General features: G+C 35.4%; 1 protein-coding gene across 1 annotated transcript in view; it reads left to right on the top strand.

Moving 5' to 3' along the window:
• The window catches only part of SLIT3 (slit guidance ligand 3), a 524,002-nt gene that overhangs the window by 363,020 nt on the left and 135,357 nt on the right, over positions 1-25,625 (top strand). Inside the window, exons 13-16 of the mRNA XM_081937040.1 lie at positions 3,992-4,135; positions 8,926-9,089; positions 22,933-23,083; positions 23,474-23,548. Of these exons, the coding sequence (XP_081793166.1) occupies positions 3,992-4,135; positions 8,926-9,089; positions 22,933-23,083; positions 23,474-23,548 (534 nt within the window). The remainder of the gene's footprint in view (positions 1-3,991; positions 4,136-8,925; positions 9,090-22,932; positions 23,084-23,473; positions 23,549-25,625) is intronic.

Here is a 25,625-nt window from a genome sequence, read left to right as displayed (position 1 = left end):
AAAACTCTGTTTTTCAGCGGGAGGAAGGGTGGCAATTCCCTTTGCCCTCACTCTCTCACCCTTCATAGACCATTACTTTGCAGTCTCATTGTGAGAAACAATTTTATGGAGTACAGCTTGGGTATTCTTGTATCTGCTCTTTGTCGGAAGACCATCAGAGAAACCAATATACGTGGTATAGGAAAATACAGAGCTTCTAACCAGGGTTCCAAGAGAGTAGTTGTTGTTGTTTTTTAAAAAAAGATGTTAAACTTTAAACAAGAAAAATAAAAAGTAGCAGAAAGAAGTGGGTAAAGAATAAGCAAATAAGTAAAGAAAGTTAAGAAAGAGCCAGAAGTGTAGGATAAAAAAGGAAAGAAAGAAAATATAAAGAAGTGACTTTACAATTTTTTTCAACATTTCAAAAATAAAAAAAATTATTGAATCTAATGGGGTGTTAGCTAGCAAAAATTATATTTCTTAAGTAATAGAATGAAGAATTATACTTCTATAACTAAAGAACAAGAATAGCAGAGATGATAGAGTATTACCAAGAATGTTAATTTATACACATATATTCTGTGGTAGTACATCATCAGAAAACTTTTCAAACTATTTTTGAAATAAATTGATATAGTTTGAATAGTTATTTTTCAGAGTACTCCTATACAGATTCTTTCTGTCTTTTAGTTGGTAATATTAAAACACTGAGCGCTCTACAATAATTACTGCTATTATAGTGCTTAATGATAGTAAATTGCATTAGTCATGGTGGTACGTACTCCGTGACAGCTACTGTCAAACCTTGTTCAGATATTTATCTCTAAACTGGAATTTATTTATTTAAAACCTTTAAATACTATTTCCCATTAAAAATCTCAAAGTAATTGTGACAAAAAGGAGAAGGAATTACTATTCTCCATTAGTGTGATAAAAATACCTTTGATGCTTTCAACTATATATTGCTTGCAATTTTTATACTTTATTGTAGCTTTCACGAGCTGCCAAGTGACAGAATCCGTGTTGGCTGTAATGCAAATTTATGTAAAGATAAATCAAATATATATTTTCCAAATCCAGTATAACTTTTAATTGCCTATAAGCATTTTGACTTAGCTGATGATTGTTCACATATATCTTTGCTGCTTTATGTTTTTGAAAATACTTTGTAGTGTCTTTCATTGAATTCAACCAACAAGATGTACACTGATATATTTTTGTTTCTACCACAGATGTTTATCCCAAATGATATACATAGATATCTAACTGTGAAATTTAGTTTGACCTAATTCTTATGAGAAAATGATGGAGAAACTGGAAATCATTTACCTTTTAGCATGAGTGATTTTTCAGCCTGACGGTGGGCTTTCAGTGTAAATACATTAGCAAATGTTGGAAAATAGTAAGCGTAAGAACTATTACAATATAAGATTATTGTCACAAAATAGGACTGTAAATGTATTTCTTTTAAGAATTCATTTACATAAAGTCATCATTTTTTTAAAAAAAGCATGCCTAATCTCACTAGTTTGCTTGTTTATTTTATTATACTTTTTAATATTTCCTTCAAAAACATAACATATATACTTACGTAATAATTCTCATAATATCAAGTGAGGTAGGATAGGCTGAGTTTATGGCCAAGCAGGTATTAATCTAGTACCCATTGGGTACTAGTCCTGCTATTTTTAAACTGTCATGTTAGATCAGAAGTGTTGGTGAGGGCAAATGCTATAGAAATACAATAAACAAGATTCTCACATAAACTTCTCCAAAAAGTGAATAGACAGTATTATTTATTTGATGCATATCCTGCCTTTGCTTTGTATATTTAGGGGGTTACAGTAGACTTTAGACCTTAGATGCTATATTTTATATTCTACAAAGTCTTACTCTATAAATGCCTTATAATTCTGTCTTAAATCTTATATCTCATTGTAATTGTAGGTCTTATTATATTTAATATAGTTTTCATGTTTACAGTTCAACATGATTGTCCCAAAGGTGCTTTTTCAAGAGGCAACTGGACTTTTTGTTTTTTCTTTGAAGACGTTTCGCTTCTCATCCATGAAGCTTCTTTCTCTCAAGAAGCTTTTTGGATGAGAAGCGAAACGTCTTCAAAGAAAAAGCAGAAAGTCCAGTTGTCTCTTGAAAAAACATCTTTGAGACAACTATGATCTGAATGACTGAGACTCTCCATAAATGTTCAACATAGATGTATCCTGGATCTCTTCTGGTCTTTGAATGTAATGAAGTAAACTGTAACTATAGCAATATAGTTTCTTTATCCTTCAAATCACATTTTTTCATTCACATTAGGGAACTAATTATCAATTAATGATATTTTCAATTATCCCATTTTTCTGAAATGCAAAGATGAAGTAATAGTAACATTAATAAATCAGTCAGGAATATAATTATGTGCAAAAAGGCTGCTATTTATCTTATCTATTTCTTTGGCATGTCTTGAACAAGGTTTGACTGAAGAATATATTTCTTGAGAAAGTTGTAGCAGGATTTGTTTTTTTTAATGACAAATGTTTTGAGCCACGGTGACACAGTGGTTAGAATTCAATATTGCAGCTAATTCTGCTGACTGTCAGGGGTTCGATCCTCACTGGCTCACGATTAACTTTCATCCTTCCTAGATCAGTAAAATGAGGATCCAAATTGTTGGGGGCAATATGCTGACTCTCTAGTTAGAAAATGCAGTAAAACATTATGAAGTGGTATATAAGTCTAAGTGCTATTGTTATAAAATTGGTTCTAAAAGTGAGAATATTTGAGATTTCAGAACCAAATGTACATTTGAGAGACATTTCAATGTAATGTCGGAAATCATTGGGCAGGAATGTTGATTGAGTTCCAGTCCTCTCTTAGGCACAAAAGTTGGCTGGCTGATATTGTATCACTTACTTAATCCAACTCACCTCAAAGAGCCACTATAGTAAGAAATATAGGGAGCACTATATATACCACCGTCAATGTACAAAGCAAAGCAGGATATGCATCAAGTAAATAATACTTTCTATTCACTTTTTAGAGAAACTTCTGTGAGAACCTTGTTTACTGGGTAAATAAACAGTGAAGCTGATTGTGGAGCTGATTGTTTATGTCTTTGTCATTTAGTTCATGCCCAGTTTGGAGACATGACCATCCTTGGGTACTTTGATCCTTAGCTATAAAAGAAATAAGGTGAAGTTACCTAGCTCAATATGTTTTTTTTAAAAATTGCTGATATGGTTGTCCTTAATAGAAAAATCTGATTTGATAACAACTGTAGATGGTATGACATTGTCTCCAAAATTGGGTGATTTGTAGACTAGGTATTCTTGACAAAGAACATTATGGATGCTCTGGCCAGTAATGTCCATCTCAAGAACTTTGATCTGAACTTAGAGATTCGTGCTTTAATTACTTCTGATATGAACTGTGCAATGACTTTTTGGTATACACTGTGCTTACCACAGTAGTTTAGCCTTATACTAGTTGCACATATCACCAAATTATTTCTAGGCATTATTCATGATGACACTTATCTGTTATGCCCTTGAGGATTTGGGAAAGTGATATATAACAAGATTAATGTATTCATACAATTCTGGGTGTAGTTTCAATTTTGTTTTCAAATACATGTTTTGCAACCATGAATAGGAAAATGGATGGAAACATAAGATAACAGTTTTTCAATGGCAGACTTTAGATTGTGGTATTTTTTTTCCAAGTACATCAAAGTAGTTCCTATTTTACCTGTGACTGAATATTATAAATAACATTATTCTTATTGGGGTTTGTTATTATGTTCATAATATTGTTACATATGTTTAACTTGTAAGACATTTTGGAAAAAAATGGAATGCTGCAAACCAATGAATTAATAATCTGATCAATAAATAGCAGTACTGGAGGTTTTAATTCCATATTATGTATAGCATTTTGTCCGAGACTAATCTCTTAAATCTTGTCTTTAAGATTGTATATATTGAAAAAAAGTTTTTTTGTTTGTTTACAGGCTCCTCAATGCAAATAAGATCAACTGCCTGAGAGTAAACACATTTCAAGATCTGCATAATCTTAATTTATTATCTCTCTATGATAATAAACTGCAGACTATCAGCAAAGGTCTTTTTGCTCCTCTTCAATCAATTCAAACGTTGTGAGTATTGAATAATATTATATCTGTATTCTTCCATCTTCCTCAGGCAATGCATCCTATATATGGTTCCAAAAGTGAAAGTCTTACCTTAACCCTTTTGATCCTTCCCAAACTGCTAACTTTGAGACATAGTAGATTGAAGTAGTAGAATAAGAAACCAAATATTTAAATAATTCCATTACACACACACACACAGACACACACAGACACACACACTCAAGTTATGGAAGACTAAACAATAGAAAATTAGGCAGATGACATAACAAAAAGAGGTTAGAATACTGATAAGATAATAATGGCAGAATTTCTGGCAATATTTCAAATTCTGCATTTTGTTCTACATTCTTTATTTAATTCAAAAACAAAGATATCATGTTCTATGCTACTTTCATTCTTGATGTAAGACAATCAGAGAACGTAACAACAGATCTATAGATTTATGTTTTGGCAGTTGCCAAAAAGCCCAATCCGATAAAAAAAGTTCCACTGGTATTTTTTTCAACCCAATGGAATATTGAAAATGTAGGGGAGGCAGTTGGGCAGCACCTAAAAATACTGCTTGCTGCTGCATACTTGAACACTTCTCCTTCCCCCCAACTTGGTCACATAACTCAGAGTAGCCCTTACACTGCCTGCTCTGGACTTCTTAATACACACGTACTACAAACCACACAGATTTCTCACTTTAGTTGAAAAGAAAATACAAGTGCCTACTATGGCTGTTGGTTGTAAAGGAATGGGAAGAATTTAAGTAACTTGCTTTCCCTAGCTTTTTTTAAAAGTAAATCATCATATGAGATTACATTTTTGCTTCTCTTTTAGATTTGTCAATAATGACAAATCTGCTTCAGGTTATTGCTGTGTTGGTTTTTCTAAGCTGTATTATTTGATCTAGGATACTGATAAACAAGTATTCTAAAGCAAGCTTTCTGTGTTGTATCAATGTTGGCTACTGTTCTGGAACCTGGTTCTATTTTAGGCAGCTGCATAAAATACAACTAACATCTTCCCATTTAGGCATAATCCAACATTCCTCCTATGTTTTTCCTGCATGCTTTCCCAAATATCTTTAATTGACTAATTTGTTATAGAGATAATGTTCTGCGGGGTCCTTGGTGTTCTCTGACCTTGATTGTTAGAGAGAGATCATATTTTAAAGATAATCAAAAGGAAACACACTAAAACACCTCCTCATGAGCAATTAACACCCAGATGAGCAGAGATTAGCCCCATGATTAACTCTAGACCAACTATCAAGAACTAAATAACCCAATGAAGGAATTACCAATTCAGACAAACAAGTTAACAATAAACAGCACTCTAACCAAGGAAACCCCAAGAACACTAATACTATCAAGGAAGCCATTAGTATATACAGAAAACAAACTTCACTCCCCTTTAGCAATACAATACAATAGTAGAGTTGGAAGGGACCTTAGAGGTCTTCTAGTCGAACCCCCTGCCTAGGCAGGAAACCCTATACCGTTTCAGACAAGTAGTTATCCAACATCTTCTTAAAGACTTCCAGTGTTGGGGCATTCACAACTTCTGGAGGCAAGCTGTTCCACTGATTAATTGTTCTAACTGTCAGGAAATTTCTCCTCAGTTCTAAGTTGCTTCTCTCCTTGATTAGTTTCCACCCATTGCTTCTTGTCCTACCCTCAGGTACCTTGGATAATAGTTTGACTCCCTCTTCCTTGTGGCAAACCCTGAGATATTGGAACAATGCTATCATGTCTCCCCTAGTCCTTCTTTCTCTTAAGCTAAACATACCCAGTTCCTGCAACCGTTCTTCATATGTTTTAGTCTCCAGTCCCCTAATCATCTTTGTTGCTCTTCTCTGCACTCTTTCTAGAGTCTCCACATCTTTTTTACATCGTGGCGACCAGAACTGAATGCAGTATTCCAAGTGTGGCCTTACCAAGGCATTATAAAGTGGTATTAACACTTCACGTGATCTTGATTCTATCCCTCTGTTGATGCAGCCTAGAACTGGATTGGCTTTTTTGGCAGCTGCTGCACACTGCTGGCTCATATTGAAATGGTTGTCCACTAGGATTCCAAGATCCCTTTCACAGTTACTACTACTGAGCAAGGTACCACCTATACTGTACCTGTGCATTCCAAAGCAAATTGTTACCTAGTTTGATAATGAAACATCTGCAATAAAGCAACCAAGCTCAGGGAGCACCAAGAACACCACGGTTCAGCCCTGAGCTACAAATATTCTTTTGTATCAATAATGTTGATATCACATGGCAAAAGTTAATTCAGTGGTAAGGAGACTCATCATCCACATTACAGTGACAGAAATAGATTCTGCAGCAGATTGGATTAATTGGATTTAATTGCATTATACTGCTGTAGGTGTGGTACATTCCAGTTTCTCCGAGAATTGTAATAAGTATGCAGCATACTTAAATGAGCAATAGGCACATCCAGATAAGTTACATCTTATCAAACATTTTCTCCTTGATTACTTGTCCCTGCTAGTCACATCATCTCAAAAGTGAATTTCCAACTTCCTTGTGTCTTAGATTAGCTCTTAGATTATATCTCTTTAGTATTTTTTCCTCAATGTCTTTTTGCAAGTAAAATATTCAGAATCATTTGCTAATAAAATGGTGTTTCTCAGAGATAATCTAATTTCATTTCAATATTCTTCCCAAGTTATAGTACCATATTATCATACATTTTTTTTGATTATGTAGCTCTTAAAATATTATTTTTTCATTTTGATACATATTGGTTTTCATTATGTCTTATACCTAAAGGATAGTATCAAGATGCAAGGATTAAGAGAAGATCAACATTGTTTAATTTTTACATGATATATGCACCAGCTCTTGACAGCTTCTTGGATTCATGGAAAGAGTTTGAATTTTTTTAAACAATGGGGGGGGGGAAACCCTAGGCTGCTTGGCTCCATCAGAATGTTTTGATAAAATATTACTAGGAGAATCTAGATGGGTTAGGTCATTAGGATTATTTGCATCTTTCCACTCTTCTTCTTACCAATTTAAATTGTTGAAATTTTATGTGATACCTTCTATTAATTGTTACCCAAAGCCATCCAGGCTTACGACACCTTCCCACAAAATAGTTGCATCAGTGGATGTCATTTGAAACTTTTTCAAAATGATACCTGGCCTAAGTAATGAGCCATTTTATGCATACAAGCTTATTATAATAACTCATAGCTTATAGCATTGCATCTTTCCACCCATAATTAAATACCCCAGCATGGAGATTATACAGTTCATGTTGAGGAATGGAAATAATTGTTAAATGTTTATAGATAGTTGTTTAATCAAAAGCTACCATCAAACAGAAGGTATTTTTTCTTGAAATTGTGTTTATACCCCATTTTTATTATATTGCTTTAGTATGAAAAAGAAAACAAACAATAAACAAGAACCAATATACACCATTAAAACTTGATTAGACAATGTATCAATCATTCAATTATATTAATAAATAAAAAATTCATAAGTAGAGAGTCAACATGTCATCAATCCAAGATTGTAAATCTGGGGCAGCAATATCTTTCCACTAAAAATGAATAATTTGTTGTTGTTTTTTAATATCTCACACCTGGCAAATCTATAGTTTGCTGTATGGTGATATATTCCTCCTATTTGGTCTATAATTCAAAATCATTTTCACATCTTTAAATTATATGACACTTTCCACATTTGGAGATAATAAAGTAAACTAAAGCAGGATAATAATGGGCAAATTCATATCTCTGGCACATCAGTTATGTGGTGAAACCATTAGTAAAACATAAATTTAACCTGGAAAAAATAGAAAGCAAGAGAAAGAATTGAGGATTGTCCCACTTAACTCTCTTTATTATAAAACAAAGAGAAGGGGAAATGCTGGCAGAATTTCAAATTTCTACTGTCATACATAAAGTAGATATAAACTACTTCTTTCCTGTCCAAATCTACCTTAAGGAGCAGACAGTACCCTATATGTAAATACGTCTTCCATTAATGTATATTTTCAGTGTAATTAAGACATAAAACTTTTTAACAATTTTCCATTAAATTATTCTCATTTTAATTATATAAATTGTATATTTTAAAAAATAATAATTATAAAGTGTCCATATTAGTTCTTCTAACACTTCCAGAGTATCTGCAATTAACTAATAACTACCTTAAAATAGTTTTGTTTATATATAAAAAATATAGATTCAAAATTGCCACAAAGATATTGATAAATAATTCAGAAATTTGATCTGGAACAAACAATGAAATAATACTAATAAAAGTAACAATATCCTTATTTGTTGAACATTTGGTTCATCCAGAGGTGAAATACATTAAAATTTAATTTTTCTGTTGATAGAAACCTTTGATTCTTCTACATCTTTTCCTAGTGCCCTGAGGTATACTAGTTTACAAGACAATCTCTAGAAAGTGTTAATTTTGTGACCCAAAAAATAGTTTAAATGTGTTCCTTCTAAAAAGATTAATTGACTGCAATATATCATGACCAGTTTTTGTAGACAATAGGTCTATGCCCTTTAAAAGCGACTTTGTTATATTAATTTGTGTTTCCTTCTGGAGAAGACTTGCTGCTGACTTAACAAGCTAAAAAAAAAAGAGAGAAGGCTCACAGAATATTCCCCACACAAGTCTTAACTTCATCCAGCTTCTGCCAGACCCGGTGTATTGGAAGCTGATTCAATTACTCTGCTCTTCAGTTGTGTATTTGTAAAAACAATGATGGAGTACAGTGTCACAGGTCATTTCTGGTTAAACATCCCATCCCTCTTGCAGGCATTTAGCTCAAAATCCATTTGTGTGCGTCTGCCATTTGAAGTGGCTGGCTGATTACCTGCAGGATAATCCAATAGAAACCAGCGGAGCTCGGTGCAGCAGTCCGCGTCGTCTTGCCAACAAACGAATCAGCCAGATCAAGAGCAAGAAGTTCCGTTGCTCAGGTAATTCATTTATCCAGGCTGTGCTGCACTTTGAGTTCAGAAATAAGCAGGTCCAGGGAGCCTACTAATCCAATCTGTGGGACAGTGTTTGGTATAATGGATATTATGTAGCATCTTTCCAAAATTAAATTTGAGAAATTGGATTAGTCCTTCAGAAAATCTAGTTACTTTGTGCATTAAACGAGAGAAAAACCTCTAGCTTTCATTTTGGTTTATTGGGCTATTTGGTTAAAAACTAGGTTTCTCTTTTAAAAGAATTCAGTCTTGGATGCTGCCGTCAAAGAAAGGTGATATATAAGATCCTGGGTATCCAATTCCCCGCCCCCCATAGTAAAATAATTCAGATATGTTTTACCTGAATTTTTTAGTTCATTTTTTTTCAATCTTGCTGTCCAAATAAAAGCATAGTCAAGGATGCTTTTCTCTGAATCACTCAAAGGGTGACTTTGAACAACGATCAATATGGCTCTTTGGAGAGCTGAGGAGATTATTGCAATAGTGTGCATTTTAAAAATATAAGATGAAATGGGAACTCACAACATTCACAGTATAATGAAAGTAAAACACAAAAATAAATTAAAAACAAATGACTAACATGTGTGATTTTGTTCTTTTGGTGTGTAGGAAGACAATAACAGTTAAAAAAATACTTCTATCAGTTGTCTGATAATTCCATTCCATAACACGATAAACTACAGTAAAATAGTATGATTGACCTTAACTTTTAATCTATTAATTTTATTATTGCCAAAGTAACTGAATGAGATGATGCAATATTTACACACACACACACAGAGAGAAGGGGGAGAAGAAAGAAGGGAGGGAGAGAAAGAGAGGGAGAGAGAGAGATTAAAATATTGTGAGTTTGATCCATTGGAGTTCTTCCACTAGAAGCTGACAATGGATAAGATTGGTAAAATCCTTATGTCCCACCCTCCCACCACCAATCTGCTTTCAAGGGTAGAAAAGTATTTTAATGTAAATCTGGGAGGATATGAAGGATATACAAGGGGAGAAAACCAAAGACTATTGTGTAACAAGAAGTATATAACTGTAATATTTGTGTTGTGTGATGATTTTATATGGACTCAAAATATTAATCGTATCCAGGTTCCTATAACTGAAATGTTGTTTTATCCAACTTTGCTTCCTTATAAATATTGGCTTGTTCATATTCTAAGGTCCTGTCAAATATGTGATTTATAATTTTAGTGGTGAACCAATATATTAGTTCAAGCAAATTTAAAATATTGATTAAATTTTAGATGTTGAAAATTCATTAATGGAACTAAGTACAAAAAAATTACTATCATTAATGTATAAACTTGACGTACTTAAATACTAAATAATATAGTTGCTTTTTTCATCCTAAAAAGGGAGGATTGTGATGTGTTGCATTCCTGACAATAACATTTCCTGACAAAATTGTCACTACACAAAAGAGCATCATTTGTGTGCTATTTTTCCTCAATAATTCATAAATTGCCCTTTATCAATATATTATAAGTCAGAAAATTAGAGCTGTGGTTGCAGTGTTCATGTGGGATTGTTTATAGTGGTAATCTGTTGGTGAAAAGATCTTTGATCCAACTGAGGATCATTGTACCTGCTTCCCATGCACTGAAAAGAAACATACAGGGAATTATGTACTGACTTATGCCATTCCATAGGATTTTTTTCAGCATTATGAGAATGAACTTTATAATATGCAGGAATGGACTTTATAATATGCATGAATAAATAATCAATAATTATTATTTTTTCTGTGCTCTTTTTTATTACGTGTGTGTGTGTGTGTTTATACATTGCAAGTGCATCAATTTGTCAAGCTCACAACTCTTTATATATACATACATATATATGTATATATGTATATATAAAGAGGTGTGAGCCTGAGAAATTGATACATTTGCAATATATATACATACACTCACACGTGGATGGATGATGATAGATAGATGATAGATGATAGATAGATAGATAGATAGATTATAGATAGATAGATAGATTATAGATTGATAGATGATAGATAGATAGATAGATAGATAGATAGATAGATAGATAGATAGATAGATAGATATAGAGATACATATAGAGAGATAGAGAGTTGTGAGCCTGACAAATTGATATACTTTCAAAAATATACCTGGATATTTTTTTCAAATTAATTTTCACTATCAGCTATGTTAACTAATAATATATCTTCTCTGATATGGACTGTCATACATTAAGATTATTCTAAAAAAAATTATATTTGCAAATCATTAAGTAATTTGCAAACTGTAAAATAGAACAATAAAATAACAAATTCAAGAGGTATGAACTTATATTACCAAGAATATGGAAGGGGAGAGAAAATCAAAACAAAAACAATCAATTAATACAACATTCATTCAGCAATATTGCTAATTGTTGGGGCCTCTTGATTTGCAAAAGGGAATGTGCCAGTCCAAGGAAAACATCTCCCAATAAATTACTGACATACTGTACATCATATCGCCATATAGTAGATGCCATGGTCTGAATTGTTTTAAAACCTTATAGTTTACAAGAAAAATCTAGAACCAGATCAGTTGGTAGCCTGAGGAGTTCCTTCAAGAGAGTGATAACATCTCTATGACCAAATAATCTACTCAGCTACATGGCTTTTACATTTTGAACCCAGCTGCAGCTTCTCAGTGAAGCGGAACTGTAATTGCTCATTGATTGAATAACATTCATCTAAGGATAAAGTTCCCATAAGTAAGCTAAATTGTGCAGGATCCAATCTGGGTCGGTTACCAGGACCAGAAGTTTCAAATGACAGCCAATGATTTAAAAGCCAGGCATCAACACTCCCCAATCAGCATCTTAAAAAACCACATATAAATGCCACTATATAAATACCACACAGAAGAGCACTGTTAGAGAAAGAAGTTCCCTGAAGATGTGCTCCAGCACAAGTCTGAAAGCTCGGAAGACAAAACCTCTGGTCCCAGTGACTGACCCAGATTGGATCCTGCAGCATTATCCTGGGAGATGTATATTCACCTTCATTCTTAAACTAGATTGTCAATATTCAAAAAGGGCATAATTGATATACCATTTAAAGTTGGTGATAAATATTTTTGGACACAGAAGTTTCTTTGATCTCCAGTGACAGTTGTTAGGAACTCTCCAATAAAATTAGGACCATTCTTCCAATAGTACACTTTTAGTTTCTGATGGTATACAACCTAAGAGCAGGCAAAACCTAGTATTTCTGTATATGTCCCTACAAGATCCCTTAGAATATTCAGTCTCAGTTTAAATAGTATTAGAAAGATTTCAAGCAGCAAATTAATGGGGAGATAATTCCCTTTTTTATCTATAAACTCACATCAGCAAAAACTGTTCTGATATTTTCAAGTATTGGGAGTAGTTGGGGATAGAATAGAAAACTGTAAGGAAGGAAAGGAGGTAAAAGTACTGTAGCACAAACTGATGGAATATTGCATTTAAGTGAAGTCTGTGCATAAACATTTTATCATCAATATTATATTGTACTATTGGTATCCTTATTGCTACTATTTTAATTGTATCCTGCTTTCCTGCCTATTTACCAAGGAACTAAGTTGGTTGCTAAACTTTGTTTTGAAGTACATTTTACTTTATAGAGACTAACAGGAATATATTCATGTTTTTCTGTAAATTTAAATGTAAAATCAGCATTCTGAGAAAAATTTTAATCAGTTGATTTATTGTAAATTCATTTGCTTGTGCTACTCTCAGCTCCGGGATTGAAAAGAAATTAAAATTTCAATATCAAGCTCAACTGGAGCTGAGAAATGCCTTTTAGTGATACTGAATTCATTCCATTTCTTTAGATAACCATAATATCTGACAACAACATTATAAATGTTTAGAAGCTATACATTATTTTAAACAAAAGCTCTTTTGAATTTAATTTTTAAGATAACTGATTTATATCCTTGCTGTTCATGATTGGGATTGAGTAAAAGTGTGAATTGGATAAGGGAAAACGAGAATCCAATTTTCTGGTATGTTGCTGTTTTGTTAGATGAGCATATTTTAGCTTTGCATAATTTATGATGAAAAGCGTTGTTTTCTCCTTAATAGACATAATTGGTTGCAAAAAAAATATGTTGATGCTGAGAGCACACTGCTCTAACCAACATTAATTGGCAAGCCAAAATTTACTTTTGAGGTTAAATTGTCTGTGTTGTTCTTTCAGAATTCATGCATAACTTCCACAAATGTTAAATGTACACAAACACATAATACATTAGCCGTCATATTGCATTAATGTTATCAAAGGTTTAGTTTATGCAAATTTTGGGGAAAGAAGTTAGCCAGGCGAGATTATTTTAAGATTATACATTTAATGATTTACTCATTTCAACATGCAACCGGTGTGAAGTGAAATGATCATATTGCCTGATGCTGTGTTGGAAACTGTCCTCATTTGCCTTTATCTCAAAATTATTAAGTTTTGTAGGATGGATTTCAGTCTCTATGCTTGAGCAATTATAGGAGCTATAATGTTCCTGTTGAATGTCTGTACTTTCAAGTTAAAGAAAGAATTCTATAATTTTCAACAGGAGTCATAAAAAGATATGGACGTCTTCTCCATCAACTGTTCTTTCCCAATAGTAGCCAATAATTTAATGCAAGATGGCAATGCTATTACACCACCAAATTAGCAGGCCTGTGTGCTTGGTACCTCTTAATTAAGGTATCTACCATATAGTTTTGTTTCCTAAGAAATTGGAAAAAGGAATCTAGCAAAGTTTACTTGTCCAACAATAACCTCACATTGAAATAGAATTTTAAGTGTTTCTTGATTGGTGCACAGTGATGCCACAAATATTACAAAGGTTTTTGAGCCATTCAGAAAACTGTTTCTTCCTTTCTCTTCCTTTCTTTCTGTTTCATTTGGTTAATGATTGATTAGTCCATTTCTGTGATTTTTCTGTTTGATGAAAGGAAGTTCAGATTCATTGAAGCTTTCCTTTCTCTTCCTTTAACAATAGGAATTTATTTCTCATTTGAAGTTCTAAAGCTATGTCCTGAGTATTTCTGCATTTGTCTACTTGTTCCATTTAATTATCAAACACACGACTAATGTAGCAAACAATGGAGAAAGGACAATCTGATATGTATCTGCCAATAATCTATTTGTCAGATGCTACTTTACAATAATTCACAGTGTAGACAGTAGTAATATAAATCTGAAAATGCTTATATTTTGAATAATACTTTTATGAAATTTACTATCATCAATATTTTTATAAAATAAAGCAGGTCTTTATAGCATATGGCATCTCCAGTTGAATTCAGAGCATTTGCTCGAAGAGTGGTGATTACTGTTTTCAAATACCATAGGCTACAGATCCAATGTGTCAAATGCACAGGCTATTACAGACTTCTTCACAGAAGAAAACCTTCTTCTATAATTGAAGGAGACAGTAAGAAACAAGCCTCTGGTATAACAAATTCTACTCATAATTTAACCTTCACAAAGCATTGAAAACTTGACTTTGCATCAAGACCTTGATAGTATGACTGAACCCATTTATTTGGTATCAACTATGCTCAGATTCTTTGTTGTTATGCTATTTCAGATGTTCTTGTTGTTTTTACACTTGTTTTTACTATGTTTTTGTTCTGTTTTTAACTGTTAGCAGCCGAGCTGCTCATATAAGACACGAGCAGCCATACACACACAGACACACTCACACGTACTTTTCTCTTTCCCTGTAAGCTTTTAGAACTTGCAAAATTACCATGCAAAATTCAGTAAAAGATAAATCCTTCTCCTTGGAACACTGTTAATTAATAAATAAACATAATAATTTTTAAATAAATAAATATAAATACACTATTAAATAAATAAAAATACACTATTAGTAATTTATTCCAAACATACATTTGTCTTATGTTGTAATGTTTTTTGGGGGGGAGGGGGGCATTGTAAAATCAGGATTTCTTAAGTCTGGGAAATATGTATTCTAAAAAATTATATTGGTTTTATACTAATTAAATTGCCATTGCTTTTAAGAACTGGTAGAGCTACAGTCACCAATCCTTCTGGTTAATAACTAATATGATAATTTAAAACCTGTAATATACACCCACCTTGGGATCCTTTTCAACATGAGGAAAATAAGTCAGAGTTACAGTTCACATGCAGTCAACCGGCTTTGCAATATTTCTCTGTTAGTCTCTTGTGCCAAATGCATGCATTCTTAGTTTGCTTTACAGCTTATGTAGAAAGCTTCTGCCATCTACAACACTCTAGGTGAAAACAAACAGCACCAATGTTCAGATTCACATATATTAATTGGGTCTTTCTTTAGATAACAGTTCTTACGGTTACCTGATACTGCTTCTAATAAGAGATTCCTCTAAATCGAACACACTCCTTATTTAAGTTGGAGGCTACAGCTTGGGAGGGAGTAGACAGAGATGTAATGCTGCAATAAATGTTACTTTTTCACCATGGTGTTTGGATACAGTCATTAGATTCCAGTACAGTCTAATTGTGGAAGTCTCCGTGTTAATGCTACGGTATAAATCAAAGCAAATGTTTGGAGGAGGCACCACAATATTATTATTTTTTAATAGCAATGAAATATGAATCAACAGGAACTTTGTTGTCCTTATTGATGATGTCGTTGTTAAATCCGGACAATAGAATATACAGACTCCTGTCTAAATCTAGAGAGCAGGGGTCTCCAAACTTTGCAATTTTAAGACTTGTGGACTTCAACTCCCAGAATTGCTTAGCCAATAATGCTGGCTGGGAATTCTGGCAGTTGAAGTTCACAAGTCTTAAAGTTTCTAAGTTTGGAGACCCCTGAAGTAGCACACAGAGCTTGTAATTATAACAGTCAAATAGGTAGCATACACACCTGCCTATTTTAACTATTTTCAAACTACTCCTAATGTATTAGTTCCTATAAAAAAGCTGAAATGTTTAAATGGGGATAGGGAGGAATAAGCATTACCACATGCTGATTATGCCTTTATTTTAAATGCCTTGATTGTATTAGAGGAAAGTTGTTTTCTAAGCATTGTAACTCAAAAGCAAAAAGCTCACTTAAAAGAATAACACTATTCTATAAAAACTCGATATGCACCGTAATCTGGTTGATGATGTTATGGATCATGTTTACAAGCTGCACTTATTCTCCATCATTAACTGTCAGCTGTAAGCCTTTCAATATAATTTTTAATAATCTAACCTCCAGAAGTGTCCAATAGGTGTTCTTCTACACTTACTGTACGATACAAATTTATTTTTGCCTTTGTAGCACTAAATTTGACTTCTTGAACTTCAGCTCCTTTATGCATGGGAGAAATGGACAGCAGCTCACAATGAAATCTCCAGCTTGTGCTTCCCCATGCTATTTCCTCTCAACGCTCTTCTCTCTTTGGCGGCTGCTTAACACTGACTCTGCCTGCTAATGGGATTTTCCTTTGTGCTTGATCTAACCATGTGGTAGAACAATACAAATTGAACATGGTTCTGTCAAGCACCATGGAAGGCTCCATGCTTTCCTGCAGCATGGCATGCTGGAACACTTCTTCTGTTTTCAGAAGCATCAAAAGGTGAGAGATGACCACATTGTGAAAGGAAAAAGAAAAAATAATAACAAGAGACATATGGTAAAGAGAACTGCAACAATACAGTTTCATAATATTTCATACAATTATCTAGCTTGAAACAGATCTCACAATAAGTCCACAGATCAGTCAAGCATTCAGATAGCGCTCTTGAAAATAGCTTGCATGTGAAATAACTGTGGCATTATTCCTTCTAAATGTACAAATTGAGTATCTAAAGATATTAGATTATGTTCCAGCTTCAGTGATGGTTTCATGATGTCAGATTTATTACTTTAAATTGTACCTTTGGCACAATAATGTGATATTGTGCAGGATGCTTCTCATTATTAAATAATTCTAGGGCAGTATTATATGTGTTTAAACAACCATGTGCTTTAAGAAAAGTCATTGTGTTGCACAGAATTACATTCAATTACAGTATAATTCCTTCCAAAATACAAAGAACTATAGTTAGTAAGTAGAACTGTGGAAACTACTGTATTCCTGGCCAAAAATGAAAATGCACTTTTGATATTGTTCCATACTCTCTGTTTGGATAGTATAATAATAGAAGCACTAGCACTTAGATTTATATACCGCTTCACAGTGCTTTACAGTCCTCTCTAAGCAGTTTACAGAATCAGCATATTGCGCCAACAGTCTGGGGCCTCATTTTACCAACCTCCGAAGGAATGGAAGGCTGAGTCAACCTTGAGCCAGTGAGAATTGAACTGCTGGCAGTTGGCAGTGAACAGAAGTATCCTGCAGTACTGCATTCTTACTACTGCACCATCATAGCTCTTAAATAAATAGATGTTACAAAATTCACTGTAATATGCATGTAACCATCTAAATATCTTATTCATCTCTATAATGCTTGCCTTCTGAAGGTACTGTCTCTATCCTGTTATCTTCCAAATAAACTGTGCATCTATAATGGAGCCAACACAAAATCTTACTAAAATTTTATAACATAGGGCATACTTCCCATTTACCAGCTGTAATGACCATGCCATTGCTATCAACAAAATAAAATCATATGTTAAATATGCATACTTGACTGTAGATATGTAACATGGGAGAAGATTAGAAGATGAACAGGTGATCTGGCTTTACATAATTAGTAATTGGGTTCTCCAGTATTCAGGAAATCAAGTTATATTATTATTTTTTTGCAGATAATTCACCTTACATCCCAATAAGGATTCCTCACTTCCATGGTTCAAAAATGGGAATTCCCATGCAGTATTTGTAGTCTGTATTAAATTTTGTGTGGAGATTGGGGATTGGATGATGATTAGAGATTTTCTGGGAGATGTTGATTAATTTGTTGCTAGGATTTATGTAATCTCTATTTTGATTGGTCCATATCAAGGACATCATTTAATTGACATCATTCAGGAAACTTCCAACCATCAACCAATGTCCTTGAGTTCAAATCTTACACAGGAAACTGAACAGCAAGGCAAGTCCCACTTCTCCACTCTTGCCTGAACCTTTGTAACATATCCTGGATTCCTTGAAATATAGATCAAGTCTTCTGGTGTTTGTAATTGGGACCTGTTTTCTATTGATCTGTAGATTTCTGATATACTGTGGAATATATACAAAATTGTTCTAACAATATGATAGTACTGTATATTGCATAGCATCAATGTCCCAGGGGTTGAAGTAATCCAATTATACCATAGTAATTTGTCATTTGGTAGCCTTATACTTACTTCTGGCTGTAAAAAATAAAGTGGATTTAACTTTGCTGTGACTTTTTGTCAATAATTCAGTTCTTAGCTTATCTCTTATGTTTAACATTTCTCTCTGAAAAGTGAATACAATAGTCTTTGTACATTACAATATTACAATAAAACAATTAAATCTCAATTTATTGAGTTTAATCTTTTCTCAATTGAACTGAATTGTTTTCATAGTAGGCATTTTGACTAAAATAATAAAAAAAGCTAATACAGAAGTAAATAATAGTAATAGCAATAGCACTTAGACTTATACAGCCCTTCATAATGCGTAACAGCCCTCTTGAAGAGGTTTACAGTGTCAGCATACTGACCCCAACAATCTGGGTCCTCATTTTACCAACTTTGGAATGATGGAAGACCAAATCAACCTTGAGCCAGTCAGGATTGAATTCCTGGCAGTGAGCAGTGAGTTGACCTACAATACTGCATTCTAACCACTGTATCATCATGCAGAGGTTGTCAATTTTTCTACTATTGGCTTGGGGGGGCAGAGCCTCCCGCCACCACTGCTACCAGTTCACCCGATTCCGTCCAAACCAGCAGCAACCCACCTCTGCCGCCATGGCTTTTATATAATGTAAGATATGTACCAATATGAACTTTAACACTGATTTTGTAGTTCTTATATTTTTTGTGCTTTTTTAAAATATCCTTTCCAAGGTGTTTTCATTCTTAAAGTTCTGCAACTAACACTATTCCATAGCTTTTATGCTATGCAACAGATTTCTACTATAGGCACATATTCTCCCATCTTTATTTTTGTAATGGAAAAATAATTATACATCAACCTTAGTGTTACATCTCTTGCTCTGCAACTTATCTATTTAAAGCCAGGGGGAGCATGTCTTATAAAGTAATGTAAGTAGAGATGGATGGACACAAATAACAGCAGCCAGATGGCTGGCTTTCACATTAGTTTCCCTAATGGGAATATCATGATAGAACTGCCACCTGTCCAAGTGATCTTGAGGCTCAGGTTAAATAATAAATTTCTTTCTGTTGGCAACTGATGTTTTGTAGGCTGATGGGTAACTTAGAGTACTTGATAATGGTATGTGTGTTGATCACATTGTACAATCCTCTTGATGATTCACATTTAAATTTTTAATGTGTATGTATATATATATTTGTAGCTAATAAGAAAACATTTCTGATTACTGTTGTTGCTATTTCACTTGAACCAAGTATGAGGAAGAAAATGCCATACCCTAAACGGCATATTTTTTAAAACTCTTTTATTTCTTTAGAGTAAAAGAAAACAGGCCTGGAATTACAATATCATAAACAGTAATCCCCCCTTCCTGTTCTTTGCTCTCTACCAATCATCTTTTTTTTTGTAATCATATAGTTGTATTTCTCATTGTGTTCTTTTTCATTGTTTCTTTTATTGATATATTATCTTTTATTCATACTGTTTTCATTTCTTCATTTTTATTGTTGTAAGCTGCCTAGAGTACCTCCATGGTGAGATAGGTGGAAATAAATTCAACAAATCAATTAAATAAATAAATATCGTCTTTATTAATTGTTTCTAAAACAATGGTGTACTTTCAGGATTTCAACACTGGGTTTCCCACTTAAAATAAACAATATTAAACAATAAGACCGTACAACAACACTGAGACAGGAGAACAGGAAACTGTATTTATAGAATGAGGAATTTTTTTAATCTTATATATGAAATACTTAGAAAAATAGTGTATATTACATTTAATGTTTTTGTTCTAAATATATTCTCTATGAAACAAGTTTTCTATTGATAACTTTTCAATAAGAAAATTTTAACTTTATCTGAATATCAGGTTCAGTCCTTTAGTTACAGTCCATCTATGAAATATGTATTTCCATAACTGGGTTCTCCCAATTTAGAGGTGGGTTCCTACCGGTACGATATGGTTCGGTCAAATAGGAGTAACTCTGGCAGACATGTGACCATACCAATTCTGTCAGCGGTGCTGTAGGCACCACCATTTTATTTCTTGCTTCTGCACAGAAGCATTTTTTAGTACTGTGTATGTGCCCTGCCCCGTCCAGCCCGGAGGCCCTTGGTAGAAACACAGATACTGCATTGGGGTTGAGAGGTGTGGTGGTGCTCTTGTGGGGCAAATAGACATCCCCGGGCTGCTGCACATGTGCCGGCCCTGTTCTGCAAAGACCCCACTTCAGGGTGATCCAAAGAGGGGAGGGGGATGCTTCAGAAAAGGCTGCCTTTCTCCTGGGCCCTTGTGTCTCTGGCAGCTCTGGATCTTGTGGCTTCTTCAGGGTTTTCTTTTTAAAAAAGGCCTCTCCAGGCAAGCTTGAAAGTCTCCGAGATTGTTTTGGGAGGGGGAAGATGGGCAGCATTTCCTCCTTCCCTGGGCTTCTGCAGCCTTAGAGCAGTTCCAGGCACTTGCATAGTAAAGAAAATCCTCTTGCAAGGGGAAGTTGTTAATTGCCTTTACTGTGCAAGTGCTGGGAATTGCTGCAGGCTCCAAGGCCGCAGATGTATGGGGAGGGGGAGAATACTGCCCTTCTTCCTGCCTCTCCAGAGCAACCTTGGAAGTTTTCAAACTCATCTGAAGTGGTATTTTTTAAAGAAAACCTCGAAAAATCCGCAAGATCCAGAGCTGCAAGTCTCTGGTAAAATGCGCATCTCATGGCCTGGCCCACCCCATGCAGAGAACAAGATTACTACCTGGCTCCCCTTCCCCCAGTCTCTGCATCGCTTCCCACCAGCAACTTGACTCCGCACAGAGCAGAGAGGGTACCAAAAGCTAGCACCCTGAAGACGTCAGTGCAGGGCTCCGCCGGCTGCAAAGCATAGCTTGAGGGGCAGAAGCCTTCAAACCCAGGGGCAACGCAGGTCCAGCAGCAGCAGCGCCCAGCTGCCTGGGATCAGGCCTGCCACTGGACCCTTGTGCACAATGCCCACCGCCCTATCCCCACCATGATCCCAGGTGATTGGGCCCTGCTGCTGCAGGACCTACGTAGCCCTATTGGGTTTGGGGACTTCTGTCCCTCATGCTGCGCTTTGCATGGACCTCTTCAGAGTGCTAGCCTTCTTGGAGCAGTATGTCACCCTGATCAACTTGGCTTTTGGCACCCTCTGCAGCCCGCCTTGCATGGAGTCAATTTGCTGGCAGGAAGCAATGCAGAGACTGAGGGAAGGGGGGCAGGTAGCAACTTTGCTCTCTGCTTGTTGGCCAGAAAGAGAAGCTGCCAGTGAGGGAACCCAAGGAACAAAATAAAGGCACTCTGGGGATCCACTCCAAAAAAGACAGCAATGAGCCCCAGCCTGGCACCCCCCCAAAAAAAAAAACTTTTCACCACCACTTCGGTGGGTGTGGTTGGGGGGCATGTGACTGAGTGTTTGTGAGTGACATCAAGTTGGTGATGTCCACTCAATCACATACCCCCATCTAGCCATGCCCACTGAACTGGTAGTGAAAAAAAAACACCATACCTGTCCCAATTATACGTATATCCTCTGTTGATTTGCAGCCTTTTTAAAAATGCATTTTAATGCATTTTGTTTATAGGAAGAGTTCTGCACAGGTGTTTTGGAACAGGAATGTGTGTACAAAAATGTGTTTAGTATGTACAAAAGTTATTATTGCTAATATTAGCTTGAGCAAAATTCTACTGAAAATATTTTTGGAATCCTTTTATTGATTAGTTTATCTTTTCTCATTTTTTTCATATTCATTTTTTTAAAAGTGTTTTGTGATAAATGTGTTTGGCATTCATAGTTAACTTATTGGAACTACAAGTAATTTATGAAGTTATTGAAAAAGTTAGAAAAAGTTAGATTTAGTAGAGTTGTTGGATGTAACAGACAAGTTCAGCAAAAAGATGATGGTTCATCTAATAAACATTGAAGTAACTATTCAAGTATTTCCTTGATTGGATCTGTTGGGACAAACTTTTGATTGCATATCCATTAATAATTTGGCAACAGTAAGCTCTAGTATCCCATTTACAGCTCTTATTCATTGAAATGGTTGGAAAAAGGAACTGAAAAAGCATTTCATTAAGCAAACACAATTTACATGACAGTTGTAGTGTAAAAGCAGACTAAGTTATTGTTCTTACTAACTATTCAGTGACCTATTTTAAAGAAAGTAGAATTTCTTGAACTCAGTTAGTTTCAGTTACATATTCTTAGGTTGTTAAAATATTTATACTCCTAAAGCAGACTCACTGATCTTCTATGCTATGCTAATGTGACTGACATTAGCCTACCTTCATTCCACTGTATTATTTCCCAGTAGATAGTTAGTAATATCACTTTTTTTTTTCAAAACTGTCTCTTTGGAAAGAAGACAGATCTCCTCCTTGTAGATTCACATAAAAGTGTCTTTTTCTGATTGTTTCAGAGCATAATGCAGGGAATACCATAGGAATTCATTCTTGTGAGGTTCCAGAATAAATGGAAGTGTTCTTTTCAATTGTATTTTGGGATATTACTCTTATTAGTATTTTGCAATGTGTATCTTTACCTATAAATGTTTCAATTTTTTTAGGTTCAGAGGACTACAGGAGTAGATTCAGTGGGGAGTGTTTTATGGACCTCATCTGTCCTGAGAAATGTCGCTGTGAGGGAACATTTGTGGACTGTTCCAACCAAAAGCTTAGTAGGCTTCCTAGCCACCTTCCAGAATATACCACAGATCTGTAAGTGTAACATTTTTGTAAGAAAAAATATAAAATGCTTCACTTTAAAAATTATAATTATTTTGTGGCTCCAGCCAGTTGTTATCAAATACATCAATGTACAATTTTTACTGACAGAACCTAGCCAATCTTGAAAATCTAAATTGATGTTAAATTGATTAATACATGGACGGATAATACGATGAAAGTATTATAAAATCTCAAACCTATAATCTGGATTAGTAACTTCATGATTGAGGGAATTGGAACCTGTGTTTCTCTAATCTACTTCAACACAATCACAACTATATAGCTTTCCTTTTCACACTATTCTGCAATGAATATATGTGTAGATGCTGAGGCATCTGGGACCAAAGATGTTTCAATATTTTTATTTTTATTTTTCAAAAGTCGTCTACACGATAATGATATTTCAATTCTGGAAGCTACTGGAATATTCAAGAAGCTCCCTAATCTACGAAAAATGTAAGTCATTTCTTTTACTTGTTAATAGAATCCTGCTGGCTCAAATATGAAATATTCAGACTGCATGTTTATGTATATTTAATTGAAAATAAGTCCCATACCAACATATTTTATGTTTTTTTTAACCTAACCACTATGCTTTAGAAAGCATTGGTTATTTTATGGATACAGTTTACTGTGTTAGTTTTGGAACAGGCTGATAGAAGGTAGTAGTGCATAAGGTTTCTTATTAACTAGCTATTGTTCTTTTAGCTGCTATTTCAGTTTTATCAGGATAAATCCAAGCAATATGACATGTGCCATAATCCCATATTCACAGTGTTTCAGAATAGGAAAACACTTAATGGTTGGTGTTGACATCTTTTAACAGACCACTTCATGGTAGCTTAGCAGATATGTACCCCTGTAATAAATATTATTCCACAAAATCTGGTGGACATTTTAAGGATATAACTTAGATCTGAAAGAAAATGGTTAATGTCTTATGTCTATTGGTTTGCGTTTACATCTGAAATGAATTTATAGTGTAATAATATTGAATTACCTATACCTGCTGCCCAATGTTAAATTTAGAGGAAACCATATTGCTGGTATATTTATGAATTGGTGCCCCTTTTGGTCTGTGTCCACAAATAGCTAAATATCTGGTATTCGGTATTAATTTCAGGCTACACAAGGCCTGAATTTCAAGGCTAGTGAATCCCTTATCTAAATTCTAGTCTCACTGTTATATCTGATTACATTTAGTGAAGTCTGCAAAGTAATGAAACATTTTCAATGGCTCATGTAAATTGTTAATTTAAAAGTACAGAACATGGAATTACAGGTTTTACAAAGCAATGTTCCATTATTTTGCATATTTCACTAAACTGAATCAAGTAGAATGCATATCAGGTTATCTACACTTTTAATCTTTTAAATAATGGAAATATATTGGATAATTAAGGTTCATTTCATTAATTTATTTCCAGAAAGATTTCAGTAGCTCAGTATTTCGTGGTACCTTTTCAGGATGACAATTTTCAAGGAGCAGGGATAGTTGAACAAAGTAATACTGTTTTTTTAATAACTAAATGCAACACCCACGTTCTCTTTTGCTTTTTTTGACTTTTACTTTTATGAGGAGGAGGAGCTTCCGGAGGGAATGGAGGGCTGCCTCTGAGCTCCGCTTAATGCGGAGGGCTCTTTGACGGGCAGGGATGCTGCCGACCCTCATTTCCAGCTCGAGGGTCGGGATTTTTGGCGCCGAACATACTGGCCCCTGCCCGGGCCCAGGCTGGCTCGTCAGGTTGGTCGGGCAGCTGGGCAGGAGGAGGATAGTGCGCCGGTTGGTGCAGCATGGCGGCTGGCGTTTTTGAGCCGGAGCGGCGGAGCGGCAATGCGGCAAAGGCCTGAGCGGAGGGGGCGGAGGAGGCTGGAGGAGGCTGGAGGACGGCGGCGGTGGTCTGTTTGATCGAAAGCACTACAGAGGGATGGTGGCGATCCAAGAGAGCCGAGCGGCCCGAATTGCGATCTAGGGGACGCTGAGCTCCAAACTGGCCGGCGATTGTGAGCCTAGACCGGCGAGAGGGCTGCGGGAAGGAGAGCGAGGCCCGAGGGAGGCCCGGGAGGCCCGAGGCGCCGGAGGGAAGAAGGGAAGGAGAGTGAGGCCTGAGGCGCTGGAGGAAGTGGAAAGATCGGTAGAAAGGCTGCAGGGAGGCCGCAGGGAGGCCGATGCAGCCCCCCGGGCCCCCCCAGGCCCCCCCGGCCCCCCTGGGCCCAATAACAACGACTGTGGGTGGCCAAATGGACGGAGGACTATTTATAATTAAGGCAGGCCATGGAATGGAGGCGTTGGAACACCAGAGGCCCATTCAGAAGGTTTGACCCTGTACTCTGCTGCGCTCACTACAACCCCCCCCCACTCATTTACCATCTACTTATTATGGGCTACCCGCCCCTACCGCCCATTACGAACTACCCCTTAGCTGCAGCCTTTTATTCACCAGCTTGCTATCTTATTTCCATCAGCCCATCATTTCCATCTAAGATGTGGACTATTTCCATCTGCCTATCCCCTTGCCAGGACTATCCCCTT

The sequence above is a fragment of the Natrix helvetica genome, assembly GCF_964273705.1.
Source record: "Natrix helvetica genome assembly, chromosome: 1".
NCBI lineage: Eukaryota > Metazoa > Chordata > Lepidosauria > Squamata > Natricidae > Natrix > Natrix helvetica.
Note: the sequence above shows the minus strand (reverse complement) of the source record. Positions and strands in the feature narration are given on the sequence as shown.